Raw genomic sequence first — 12,943 nt, forward strand, 5'->3', positions numbered from 1 at the left:
TCTCCTGGATAGGCTGCTTCAGCAAGTCGGTGCACAGCCAGCTTTTGGCCCTGGGAGCAGAATGTGTCTCTTTGTGCTAGGGTAGCCTGTGAACACCTGTCTGCCCTGGGGAGACCTGCAGTGGGGGTGTGAGCATGCGAGGCACAGGGAGAGAGTGTATAGGGTACATGAGTGAGAGACTGGGAACAGCAACATGTCCAAGGTTCAACCCAGGCCTTTTCTGAGGACTCTACCTGAGAGCTCCCGATGGGAACTCTCTGTACCCTCTTTGGGCCACAGGACCAATGGTGGGCCCAGGAGAAATCCCTGGCATGGCTCTGGTTCCCAGCAGCCTTCTCACCCTAGGTGGGGTAACTATGGGGGTCTGGAGATTTATGCAGTCTGAGGCCTGGGCCACATTCCAGCCTGGGTGTCCTGGAAGCTGGTAACCAAGAGGTAACCAGGATTCACCTGGGCCAGCTGTTGCCCCAACCGGATACTTAGATTATCCCATGAGGCTGCCTCGCCCCCAGCACTGGGGGGGGGGGGGGGGACTGCCTTCCAGGCCTCTGTCTCCTATGCACCTCCCCTGCCAGCACACACACTTCCCACCCTTGCTGATCCTCCCTGAGGCTTGCTGTGTTCCTTGCCCAGGCTTCCTGGTTCTGAACCCTAGAAGACTCTCTCAAAAGGAGACCGGGATGGACCCAGCCAGCCGCACATAATCACCCCCCTAAGGAGTCAGACCACAGAGGAGAGGGCACACATTCTCCCCCCTGTCTCCACACAGTCCAACCAGCCTGGAAACAGCTCCGTCTGCTCACTGGTTCCCAAGTGCCTAGTGGGAGAGGGGGCAGGAGGAAGCAGGAAAGGGAGCAGGGAGAGAATCATACTCAGAATTTTAGGGCTAGAAGACCATATCAGTCGGGATCCCTGGGTGGCGCAGTGGTTTGGCGCCTGCCTTTGGCCCAGGGCGATCCTGGAGACCCGGGATTGAATCCCACATCGGGCTCCCGGTGCATGGAGCCTGCTTCTTCCTCTGCCTATGTCTCTGCCTCTCTCTCTCTCTCTCTCTCTCTGTGACTATCATAAATAAATAATAATAATAAAAAAAGAAGACCATATCAGTCATTTATACAATAACATAACCATTTTGTGGGGTCACAGTTCCTCTTGAGAATTTAATAACAGTTATGGAACTATCCTCAGAAAAACGCGTACACACGCAATTTCTTTTTTTTTTTTTTTAAGATGTATTTATTTGAGAAAGAGAGAGAGAACATGGTCAAGAGCGAGGTGGGTGGTGGAGCAGAGGGAGAGAGAATTTCAGGTAGATTCCCCGCTGAGTGCAGAGCTCTGACATAGGACCTGATCCCACAACCCTGAGATCATGACCCAGACCTAAATCAAGAGTCTGATGCTTAACCAGTTGAGTCACCCAGGTGCCCCTGCACACACACAATTTCAAAGTGGAGCCCTTGAGTCCCACCCAAGCAAACATCCCTGGAAGCCCCTGAAATTTTTTTACTAGCAAGGAAATTGAGGCTCAGAAAGAGAGAGTGGCTTGTCCAGAGTCCACACTAATTTGTGGTACAGCCTGAGGGGAAAATATCGGAGGCTCAGAGTGTCTGGCTGTAGCCCTGGGCACATGCGCTCCCCCACTGAGCGTTCACACACACATGCATCTATGCACACACAAGAGGGGCAGGAAGGTGATCGTTTCCAGGGAGAGTTGGCCTCCAAGGGGATTGTGCAATGTGCAGGCAGGTCCAATCTGGTTCTGAGCAGCTGGTGCCCCAGGGCATGGGGCTGAGATAAAGCCTCCCCAGCCCCATGGGCCTTGTTCTAGCTGTCTGGGCTGCCTTGGACACATTGCCACCTGGCTGCTGTAGAGCACACGCCTGCCACAGCATTCCCTTCCCCAAGTCCAAGCCTCACAGCTCCCCAAAGCTGACCTGGGGGGAGCACCATGCTGCTCCCCGCCCTCCTCTTTAGGATGGCGTGGGCACTGGCTAACGGGTAAGCAGCCCAGCTTGGGGCCCCTCTAGCTAAGATCCTCTGCTTCTGCCTCTTGAGCAGGACCCTCTGGGGCAGCCAGATGCTGTCCCCTAGGCTTCTTGCTCCCAACCAGCCTCCTCTTCATTTCACTAAACTTTCCCTGGGAGGGTCTCTTTTGGGAGTGGGATCACAGGACAGGGCTTCTTGGCAATAGAGGGGCTGATGGCTACAGTAGCTGTCATTTCCCATCTGTGGGCAGGCGGTGGTGTGAGCATATGGAAACCTTCCTGGTGGAGGAGGAAGTGACCCCCCGCCAGGAGGACCTGGTGCCCTGCACCAGCCTCTATCATTACCAGCGCCTGGGCTGGCAACTGGACCTGTCCTGGGGTGGACGTGCAGGGCTCTGTCCCATCTACAAGTAAGTGAGGGTGGGAGTCTGGGTTGGCTGCTGAGAAGGAGAGCAATGGAGCCAATACTCTGAGGGGAAGGTGAATTGGGGGGGGTTGCCCTGGAGAAGCAGGCATTTGGGAAACATGTCTGGCTGGGCTCAAGAAGAGTCAGGAGTGTGGGATTGGGCATAGGCAGCACAGGGAGAGGTACTACGTCTCCAGTCTGCTTTGTCAACATCACTCTCACTTTGCACAAAGGGAAATTGAGACCTGGAAGGGCAATCACATGAGAAAGTCACTCAGAGAATAGATGACCAGATTGGATGTCCCAGGCCATCCTCAGGGACGGGGACGGAGACAGGGCTGGGCTGAATACTAACTTCTTCTCCCTGCTGCCCGCTCGGTGGACCCAGGCCCCCAGAAATCCGGCCCACTGCAAGGAACCGGACAGTGAGGGTTTGTTGTCCAGGCTGGGGGGGCACCCACTGCACCCTGGGTAAGTACCTGCTATTAACCAAAATCTGGGGTTTTGTGGAGGCCGCCTGAGGAGGGAAGCTGGGTCCAGGCTGACTCTGTGGGTTGCCCCATTCTCTCCCTCCACCCCCACAGCCCTTGCAGAGGCCAACCCTGGGGGCCACTGCTTTGCCACACGGCAGTGCCAGCTGCAGGCAGGCTCAGCTAATGCTTCTGCACGAAGCCTGGCAGAGTGCTGTGCTTGGCCTTGGGGACACAGCTGGCAGGATGGCCGCTCCCAGGCCTGCCTCAGCTGCTCTAGCCCACACGGCCCAGGTGAGTCTGCTGCCCTGGCTATCACTTTCTCCCCCTGCAGGCACTGCTACAGAATTCTTGGGCTCTGGGCCTTCCTGAAGGGCCCATGCCCATTCCCCGGTCCTCTGGGAGAGTCACCTCCCATCCCTCCTGCCTCTAGAGTGAACACACACTCTCCACCTGCCTCCTGCTCCGGAAGAAGCCCCGTGCCCTCATCCTCTACCCTCCTGCCTTCACACGCAGAGGCTCATAGTTGATGATTCTCCTCCAGGCAGCTCTCCCTCTCCAGCCCTCCTGCAGCCCCTGGTGGGGGCCGTGGCCCAGTTCTGGAGCCAGCGCCAGCATCCCTCAGCCACCTGTGCCACCTGGTCAGGCTTCCACTACCGAACCTTTGATGGGCACCATTACCGCTTCCTGGGCCGCTGCACTTACCTGTTGGCGGGAGCTGCTGATTCCACCTGGGCTGTCCACCTCACGCCCAGGGGGCATTGCCCCCAACCTGGGCACTGTCAGCTGGTGAGGGAGGGGGAAGGACACAGGGAGGGAGCTGGACATGGGAGAAGGTGAGCCACTGAACACCTCTTCCATTTTGTGTCTCCCCCAAGGCTCGAGTAGTGATGGGACCAGAGGAGGTGCTGATCCAAGGCAAAAATGTCTCTGTGAATGGGAAGCTGGTACCTGATGGGGAGTCCCAGCTGCTCCACGGTACTATAGGGAGTGGGAGACTTCCCAGTGCCTCACTGTTCCTGGGGACAGCCTGCCTAGCCCTCAGGGCAGGGGGCTGCAAAAGGGGCAGTTGAGTGGGAGCCTGTTGCCCCATACCTACTGCTGCTGGGAGGTATCTGGAAATGAGGAAGCCAAGCTGACTCCTGCATGGCGCCCCTGTCATACCCTCCCAGGGCTGCTTGGGGCAAGTCCCTCTACTTCACCTCTTTGGGTGTCAGGATGCCTGCCTGGGCTCAGTCAGTAAAGCATAGGATTCTTGATCTCAAGATTGTGAGCTTGAGTCCCACCTTGGGTGTGGAGGTTACTTAAAATCTTTAAGGGGCCCCCCAGGTGACTCAGTTGAGTAAGCATCTGACTCTTGATGTCACCTTAGGTCACGATCTTGGGGTCATGAGATGGAGCCCCATGTCAGGCTCTAAGCTCAGTGTGGAGACTGCTTGGGATTCTCCCCCACCCCTGCCCTGCCCTGCTCTGTCCCCTGTCCCCTGCTTGCTCCTGCTTGTGCTCATGCACCTGCATGCTCTCTCTCAAATAAATAAATCTTTTAATAAAATCTTTTAAAAATTAAAAACAACACTCTTTTCCCACCTGCCTCCCAGTGGTGTGAGGAAGGGCTTAGTGCTACTAGACGGGAGCCTCTCCTACCAGAACTTTTTTCCTGGTTTTCAGTCCATGAAGTGAGGTCGGGGTGGGGTTGTGCGTGTGTGCTCACAAGAGCTTTGTGGTTCACCTATTACTTGTAGTTTCTTGTTCAAGAGGGCATCTGTAGTGTCCACAAACTTCTCAGAGAGGGCTCTGATGGAAAGCCCGTTGCTTCTCCTTTAGAGAATATGAAGTGCAGAACTCTCTAGCATTGTCAGAATTCTATTGCCACTCCTTCCCTGGGCAGTCCAAGCCCTGGTGGGAGAAGTGGGAAGTGTGACCCTGCCTTCTCTTGCCCAGGGCTGAGCCTGCAGTGGCAAGGAGACTGGCTGGTGGTCTCAGGGGGCCTGGGGGTCACTGTGCGCCTGGACAGATCTACTTCGGTCTCCATTTCTGTGGACTATGAGCTCCAGGGACAAACTCAAGGTCTCTGTGGCGTCTACAATGGCCAGCCTGAGGGTAAGTGGGCATGCTGTGGTGGTTGGTACAGGAGGGAAGGAAAGACTGGAGAGCCCAGACAAGGCACCCCTGCCTTACCCTTCCCCAGATGACTTCCTGGAGCCTGGAGGGAGACTGGCTGTGTTAGCTGCCACCTTTGGGAATTCCTGGAGGCTCCCTGACTCAGAGGTGAGACCATAGCCCTCAGGGAGCCCCTGCTCCCTGCCCTGTCCCTCCCCACCTCTTCATTTCTCTGACATCTCCACACCTCTGTTCTGTCTTCATCACTGGGCCTGCTCTGTCCCAGGTCCTTGGTTTGGGACAGGCTCAGGGTCCCATGGAATTTATGTGGTGAACTGACCACCCAGGAGACACACACCACAACCTGGTCACTGACCAGCTTTGGTTAACTAGCTAGTTATCAAACCTCCTGCCTGGGGGTGGATGTGACCCCAGCTCCCTCACCCCTTACCAGAGGTTACAACTTTGTGGCTCCCCAAAACTCCAGGATGTCTGGGCTGGTGGCCATGACAGTGGGCCATGAAGCAGCCATGAGGGTAGTGGCCACTTCTCTGGTGTCCCAGTTAATGTCCCTCAGCCCCCATTGACCTGACTTAAATGTCTCCAGCCTGGGTGTCTGGATTCGGTGGAGGCAGCCCAGGGCTGTGAGGACCCCCTGAGGGGCACAAAGGCAAGCACAGAGGCCGAAGCTCAGGATGTGTGCCACCAACTGCTGGACAGTCCATTCAGGGAATGCCATGTGCAGGTATGGGTGGGGGTGGAGGTGGTATCCACCACCAGAGAGGTGGGAAGGATGGGTGCTAGTGAGGTGCCAAACAGGGAATCTGGTCCTGTCATTGCTTTGTATGTACGTGTGATCTCAGAGGTCCCTTCTGGTGCTCATTCTGTTTGATTATAAGTCCGGGTGTGATTAAAGCAAGAGGAGGGCGTGCTGGCCAGGCTGGTTGACTGAGGGGCTGTCCTTTCTCTGCAGGCTCCCCCTGCCGAGTACTACCAGGCCTGCATCTTTGCCTACTGTTCGGGGGCCCCAGCAGGCAGTGGGCGAGAGGGCCGGAGGGAAGCCGTGTGCGCCACCCTGGCCAATTATGCCCAGGAGTGTGCCAAGCAGCATATCCACGTGGGCTGGAGGAAGCCAGGCTTCTGTGGTAGGGCTGGTGCCTGCCCCTCTCTGCAGAGTCCCTAGCCTCCCCACCCTGGGGGCGGGGAACCCACTGACAGCAGCCCTGTGGCCCCGGTTTCTGGAGCGCTGGGCGTCCTCCCAAGGGGTCTGGAAGGAGGAGCCCTCCCCCCACCCCCACCCCACCGGGACCTCACAGCCCTCTCCCGGCCCTGGGCCCGCAGAGCGTCTGTGCCCTGGAGGCCAGCTGTACTCAGACTGCACCTCGGCCTGCCCACCCAGCTGCTCCGCGGTGGCAGAGGGAGGGGAGGGGTCCTGCCGGGAAGCGTGCGTGAGCGGCTGCGAGTGCCCGGCCGGCCTCTTCTGGGACGGCGCCCTCTGTGTCCCTGCCGCCCGCTGCCCCTGCCACCACCGGCGCCGGCGCTACGCCCCCGGGGACACCGTGCGCCAGCGGTGCAACCTGTGGTGAGTTCGCGGGCCTCGCCGGCCCTTTGGCTGGGGTTGGAGGCCGCGTGGGCCCCTCGGAGTGCCCCCTTATACTCTCTCCGCAACCTGCCTCCCCTTCCGGGGGCCTCTCACAGGGGCCTGTGACCTCTCGTGGCACACGCATAGTTGATGGCCCTGCCCAAAGACCTAGCCCGTGACCTCCAGCGGCTGACCCCCAGACCTAGCAGGGTCAGCGAGGTGGCTGGGGGAGGAAGGGCCTCGGGGTTGGGGGGCACGATCAGAGCTGGATCGGGGCGCGCCCCCCACCCCTTGTGCCCACAGCGTGTGCCAGGACGGCCGCTGGCTCTGCGCGCAGGCGCCTTGCCCCGCCGAGTGCGCGGTGGGCGGGGACGGGCATTACCTCACCTTTGATGGGCGGAGCTTCTCCTTCCGCGGCAGCCCGGGCTGCAGCTCCGTCCTGGTGCAGGTGGGTCGGGGGATTAACTCCGGGGTGCTAGAGGGGAGAGGTGACTGTCGGGAAACCTCTAAATAAACCAATGAGAAGTACACAGTTGCTACTCCGGAAAAAGCTGAGAGGGAACGGCCTCTGGAGGGATGGTGGCTGGCCGCAGACCCCTGAAGCCTCCCCTTGGGGTCCTTCCCTCCGCCTTAGGTTCCCATGAAGGGTCCTGGGTCATCGCCACGCTAGGCAGCCCGGGGGCACAAAGCAAAACCCATCCTCGAAGTCCCTTCTCACAGATGGGACAGGCTGGGCTTATCACAGGCTGTTTCCTGTAAAACAACCCCAGGAGACATATGGGTTCTCCTTCCTCCCCAGCCCTCCCCCCAGTAAAGTCAGGTGACTTACCGAGTTCAGGTACATCTGCCGCAGGCTCATGCAAGTGCACATAGATTTAGCGTGTGCATACACACACACACACACACACACAGATGAGCGTACATACCCACCGAGAGAGAAGAGGAGAGGCATCTTGCTCCAGTGTGCACACACCTCCACATACTTGCATACACACACGCCTGTGTGCACACACATATGCATGCACACACACCTCTACATACTTACACGCACACACATAGATACACTCACAAGTGCCCGTGCTTGCCAGAGTTAAGCCCTATACCTCACAGAGAGTCTGGGGGACAAGAAGGTGGTCACGCCTGCATTGAATGGGAGCTGCCTCCAGGTGTGTCCTGTAGGTGCCCTGCAGAACAGGAGAAGGTGCAGAACAGATCCTGTCCTTGAGGTCTTCCCCACCCCCTCCCACATTTCTTACCCTCTGCTCCAGGACCTGAAGGGTCAGCTGCTGATTGTGCTGGAGCACGGGGCCTGTGACAGTGGGAGCTGCCTCCATGCCGTCTCTGTCTCTCTGGGGGACACCCACATCCAGCTCAGAGACTCAGGTAGCCCTCTCCTGCAGTGTGATCACCCCCCAGGTCTCCTCAGCCCACCCTGCAGGGGCAGCCCCTCACAGGCGCCCTATTCCAGGGGCTGTGCTCATCGATGGGCAGGATGTGGGCGTGCCGTGGAGTGGGCCTAAGGGCCTCCGTGTCTCCCGAGCCTCCTCCACCTTCCTACTGCTGCGCTGGCCTGGGGCCCAGGTCCTCTGGGGAGTGTCTGACTCTGCAACATACATCACTCTGGACCCCCGCCATGCCCATCAGGTGTGCTGGGGGGGGGCAGGCAAGTGTCTGGGCAAGGCTCTAGTGGGCCTGGATTTGACAGTTCCATGCCCCCTCCCCTAGGTGCAGGGTCTGTGTGGCACCTTCACATGGAACCAGCAGGACGACTTCCTGACACCTGCTGGCGATGTGGAGACCAGCATTGCAGCCTTTGCTATCAAGTTCCAGGTGGCAGGAGAGGGAAGGTGCCCCTCAGAAGACAGTGCCCCACTCTCCCCCTGCAGCACCCACAGTCAGTACCGCATTTTCGCCGAGACAGCTTGTGCCGTCCTGCATGGCCCAGCCTTCCAGGTAGCCAGATGGGGGTACTCCTGCTTGCACCTGTAAAATGGGGTCCAAAAGTGCTCTGCCCTCATCCTGGGCTATTGGGAGGGCCCTGCTCCCTGCCGTGGCAGGGCTACCAAGCACTGGGAGGTGGCAGTGGGACTGGAGGGCACAGGCGAATCTGTGGAGGAGGAGCCAACCCAATTTTTTCCTCCTCTCCCCCCTAAGGAATGCCAAGGGCTGGTAGACAGGGAGCCGTTCCACCTGCGCTGCTTGGCAGCCGTGTGTGGCTGCGCTCCCGGCAAGGACTGCCTGTGCCCTGTGCTCGCTGCCTTTGCTCGTCGCTGTGCCCAAGAGGGTGCCCCATCTCTCTGGAGGACCCAGACACTCTGCCGTGAGTCGGCTCAGCCAGCCAGCCCCACCCCCAGGCTCCTCTTCCCAGCCCCTTATAGGAATAGTGCACAGGGATCCAAAAGCTTTGCAGCAGGGGAAGGCCCCCAGGAGAACCTCTAATGTCTGAGTGTGCCTTCTTTCAGAGGCATAGGGGGTGTGAATTCCAGAAGGGTGGGTAGAGCAGCAGCAGTTAGGCCCCTGACCTGTGTGTGTCTCTGTGCCCAGCTGTCCCGTGTCCTGGGGGCCAGGAGTATCAGGAGTGTGCCCCAGCGTGTGGTCACAACTGTGGGGAGCCAGAAGACTGTGGGGAGCTGGGCAGCTGTGTGGCTGGTTGCAGCTGCCCGCCAGGGTTGCTATGGGACCCTGAGGGCGAGTGTGTGCCCCCCAGCATGTGCTCCTGCCAGCTTGGAACTCATCGCTATGTTCCTGGCAGTGCCACCATGAAGGACTGCAACCACTGGTAAGGGCAGCGGCCTTGTGGAAGGCAAAGAGCTGGGGGGCGAAGGGGCACAGTTAGAGCAAAGAGGCTGGGCTTGTAGCCCTGTGGGTTAGGATATGGCATGCACCCGCAGGGCGGCAAAGCACTGATAGCTTCTCAGTTGTGGAGCGTTTTTCAGACCTCTAAAGCACTCTTGTACATTATCTTTTATAATTCTAATGAATTCTTACAATGGCCTAGTAAAGTAGGAAGTAGAAGAATTGTTCCCATTTTGCAGGTGGGAAAACTGAGGCTTGAATAGGCCAAACGGCTTGCAGGGTCACACAGCTTGTTAGGGATGCAGGGCTATGAACCCAGATCTCTGAATTCTGGTTGAGTGTGGTTCAGAGGCTCTTCCAAGGGTTGGGGAGAAGTAAAGGCCAGTTCTGGGCCTGTGGAAGCAGGATCAGTGGCCAGAGCTTGGTGGGTGAGGATGAGACTTCAGAGAATCCCTCTCCTACCTGGGCTGGGAATGGGGTTCTTTGAGAACCCCAGAGCCCAGAGAAGGGCCCCTGTGGTGCTGAAGCAGGAAATGCTGACCATGTCTGTCCCAGGTATGGCTGGTGCTGGGAGCAGCCCCACTTCCTGTGCTTGTAACTGGGGTGTGGGGGTAAGATGCTCAGGTCTCTGGAGTCAACGGAGTCAGGAGTCAACGTTAGGGCCTCAGACTCCCTGGGTTCCTGAGACTCCCAGGTCAGACCAGAGGCGTCTGGAGGTGAGTCCTGCCTTGGGACTGCCTCTTACCTCCCTCCCCACCCCGGCAGTGTCTGCCAGGAGAGGGGCCTCTGGAATTGCTCTGCTCACCACTGTGGCCCCCAGCAGACATTCTGCCCTCATGAGCTCGTCTATGTCCCCGGTGCCTGCCTCCTCACCTGTGACAGCCCTAGTGCCAACCATTCCTGCCCCCCAGACAGCACAGGGAGCTGTGTCTGTCCCCCAGGGACTGTGTTGCTGGTAAGTCTGGGAGGGGGCTGCCCAGGGCACCACGGGGCCTGCTCTAACCGGGGCATTGCCCGAAACAATGGGTGGTGGGTCTGGCAGCCCTCCAAGGTGCCCCCTTGTCCCCGGCCTCTGCCCAGGAGGAACGCTGTGTGCCTCCTGAGCTCTGCCCCTGCCGTCACGGTGGGCAGTGGTATCTGCCCAACGCCACCATCCAGGAGGACTGCAACATTTGGTATGTCTAGCCCCTTGAACTAGGATGAGGTGGGATAACCAGACCGACCTGGGCAACGGGGGCTTTCCAGGATTCCCCCAAGCCTCAGTTTGGGTCTGTCACCTGGAACCTGGACAGCTTCATCCCCTGGATACATGTCCTCATGACTCTGCCTCCCTGCCCCCACCCCCATCCCAGTGTATGTCAGGGTCGGCAGTGGCACTGCACAGGCCACCAGTGCAGTGGACGGTGCCACGCATCGGGTGCCCCCCACTACGTGACCTTTGATGGGCTGGCTTTCACCTTCCCTGGAGCCTGCGAATATCTGCTGGTGCGCGAGGCCAGTGGTCGGTTCACGGTGTCTGCCCAGAACCTGCCCTGCAGGGCCAGCGGCCTCACCTGCACCAAAGCCCTGACCGTGCAACTACAGAGCACTGTCGTGCACATGCTCAGAGGTGGCTGCAACGTGGAAGGGTGACACTGCCAGGGAGGGAGGGGCACGCTGGGTGGCATCACACTTCTGCATGGGGGGCCAGAGCCTTGGGGTTCTCTACTGCTTACCATCAGTGCAGCGGGGCTGGCACCTCTCCTCTCTCCTCTTGGTTGGGAATCATAATCTGGAAGGCTCCAAGAAATTAAGACCCAGAGAGGTCGAATGACTGGCCCAAGGTCACACAGCTGGAGAAGCAAAAGGAAGGTTGGAGGCAGGCTGGGGAGGGCCTCTTGGAGCCCTTACAGTGCAAGGGAGAGCCTGAATACCTGTCTTCCTCCATAGGCCGGGCAGTGATGGTGAATGGGGTGAGCATAACACCCCCCAAGGTCTACACGGGCCCTGGGCTGAGCCTGCATCGTGCTGGTCTCTTCCTGCTGCTCACGACCCGCCTGGGCCTCAGCCTGCTCTGGGATGGAGGTCAGGTCCCCACCCTTAGCCATCTGATCCATGTCTCCTTAGTGTCATGAGGCTGACACCCCACAGACTCTTCCTCTTCCTTACAACTGGTGGGAGTTCCCAAATTATGTTTTTAAACTTATGTTTCTCTTCGATGTAAAAGCAATACCTCCTTGCCAAAGAAACATTTAGAAAATACCCAGTTTGGGAAAGAAGAAATGGAAATAAACCTAACATCCCACTACCCAAACCCAAGCAGTTGGCATTTTAGAAAGAACAGTCACTGAGAAATTGAGGAAAACCAAAGAAACGCCTGATGTGGGAAGGGGTCGCCCGGTCAGCACAGCGGGGCTGCCCTCTGAGCCTCTGGGGCTGGTGGGTGCCACAGTCTGTCTTGAAGTGGGGGTTCCCACCTGGAATTTCCCTGTTGCCCATGACCTGGGTTTAGTTAGGAGGGTGCGCTCCTACTTCTGCCCTAGCTCCCCAGATGCTGGTGTCTTATCACCAGCTCTGCAAAAAACAAAACAAACAACAACAACAAAAACAAACAGGTGTAGTACCTGTGCTGATGGTCAAACAGGCCCACAAAGTACCCAGCCTTGGTCTTCCCCTGCCCCTGGCCCTGATGAGGGCCAATAGGGTCATTTCTGCACAAAGCTGCACCCTGCTGCCCTCTCTGCCCAGGCACCCGGGTCCTGGTGCAGCTGGCCCCGCAGTTCCGCGGCCGTGTGTCTGGGCTGTGTGGAGATTTCGATGGAGATGCCAGCAATGACCTGCGGAGCCGCCAGGGTGTCCTGGAACCCACAGCTGAGCTGGCTGCCCACTCCTGGCACCTGAGTCCACTCTGCCCCGAGCCAGGGGACCTGGCACACCCCTGTACCGTGAGCATGGGCAGGTGGGGGGAAGGGTGTGCAGGACAGCTGCAGAAACCTGCAGGGCGGGGAGGATTCAGGGGCTGGGTGCAGCAGATGGGGTCTGGCTGGTCCACGGTGCTGTGCCTGCAGGTGAACGCCCATCGGGCCGACTGGGCCCATGCCCGCTGCGGGGTGATGCTGCAGTCGCTCTTTGCCCCGTGCCATGCGGAGGTGCCCCCACAGCAGCACTACGAGTGGTGTGTGTATGATGCCTGCGGGTGAGAGGGGTGAGCCAGGGATGGGGTGGGAACGGGTGGGAGGGGCTGGGGCTGGGGTCCAGGGGCTGAATAATCCCTTCCACAGCTGCGATTCGGGGGGTGACTGTGAGTGTCTCTGCTCAGCCATTGCCACCTATGCAGATGAGTGTGCCCGGCGCGGACTCTATGTCCGCTGGCGCAGCCAGGAGCTCTGCCGTGAGTGTGCCCTGCCCTCAGTCCCCGATGCCCAATTCCACCAAGCCCTCAGCTCCTTTGTGGATGCTCTTCCTGGCCTGCAAGCAAGCTGTGTGTTCATTCAAGGGCAAATATGTGTGGTGCGCACACTTTAAGCACACTGAGATTGCCTTCCTGTAGAACTTTCACATTACAAACAGCCCTGAGAGGGGCTCAGCAAGAGTCTACACCATGCTGCCCCGTGTGCTCCGTGTG

General features: G+C 58.7%; 1 protein-coding gene across 1 annotated transcript in view; it reads left to right on the top strand.

The window, feature by feature from the left end:
* Window positions 1–1,227: 1,227 nt before the first annotated feature.
* The window catches only part of LOC112664146 (SCO-spondin), a 51,768-nt gene continuing 40,052 nt past the window's right edge, over window positions 1,228–12,943 (top strand). The window contains exons 1-24 of the mRNA XM_049095066.1: window positions 1,228–1,998; window positions 2,237–2,395; window positions 2,780–2,862; window positions 2,976–3,155; window positions 3,406–3,650; window positions 3,740–3,839; window positions 4,803–4,961; window positions 5,050–5,129; window positions 5,569–5,706; window positions 5,935–6,106; window positions 6,303–6,543; window positions 6,847–6,991; window positions 7,812–7,926; window positions 8,012–8,187; window positions 8,269–8,496; window positions 8,698–8,863; window positions 9,088–9,322; window positions 10,105–10,294; window positions 10,420–10,514; window positions 10,692–10,948; window positions 11,269–11,403; window positions 12,067–12,263; window positions 12,387–12,514; window positions 12,600–12,709. Coding sequence (XP_048951023.1) covers window positions 1,949–1,998; window positions 2,237–2,395; window positions 2,780–2,862; window positions 2,976–3,155; window positions 3,406–3,650; window positions 3,740–3,839; window positions 4,803–4,961; window positions 5,050–5,129; window positions 5,569–5,706; window positions 5,935–6,106; window positions 6,303–6,543; window positions 6,847–6,991; window positions 7,812–7,926; window positions 8,012–8,187; window positions 8,269–8,496; window positions 8,698–8,863; window positions 9,088–9,322; window positions 10,105–10,294; window positions 10,420–10,514; window positions 10,692–10,948; window positions 11,269–11,403; window positions 12,067–12,263; window positions 12,387–12,514; window positions 12,600–12,709 — 3,784 coding nt within the window. The 5' untranslated portion in view covers window positions 1,228–1,948. The remainder of the gene's footprint in view (window positions 1,999–2,236; window positions 2,396–2,779; window positions 2,863–2,975; window positions 3,156–3,405; window positions 3,651–3,739; window positions 3,840–4,802; window positions 4,962–5,049; window positions 5,130–5,568; window positions 5,707–5,934; window positions 6,107–6,302; window positions 6,544–6,846; window positions 6,992–7,811; window positions 7,927–8,011; window positions 8,188–8,268; window positions 8,497–8,697; window positions 8,864–9,087; window positions 9,323–10,104; window positions 10,295–10,419; window positions 10,515–10,691; window positions 10,949–11,268; window positions 11,404–12,066; window positions 12,264–12,386; window positions 12,515–12,599; window positions 12,710–12,943) is intronic.

The sequence above is a fragment of the Canis lupus genome, chromosome 16, assembly GCF_003254725.2.
Source record: "Canis lupus dingo isolate Sandy chromosome 16, ASM325472v2, whole genome shotgun sequence".
In the NCBI taxonomy this organism is placed as follows: domain Eukaryota; kingdom Metazoa; phylum Chordata; class Mammalia; order Carnivora; family Canidae; genus Canis; species Canis lupus.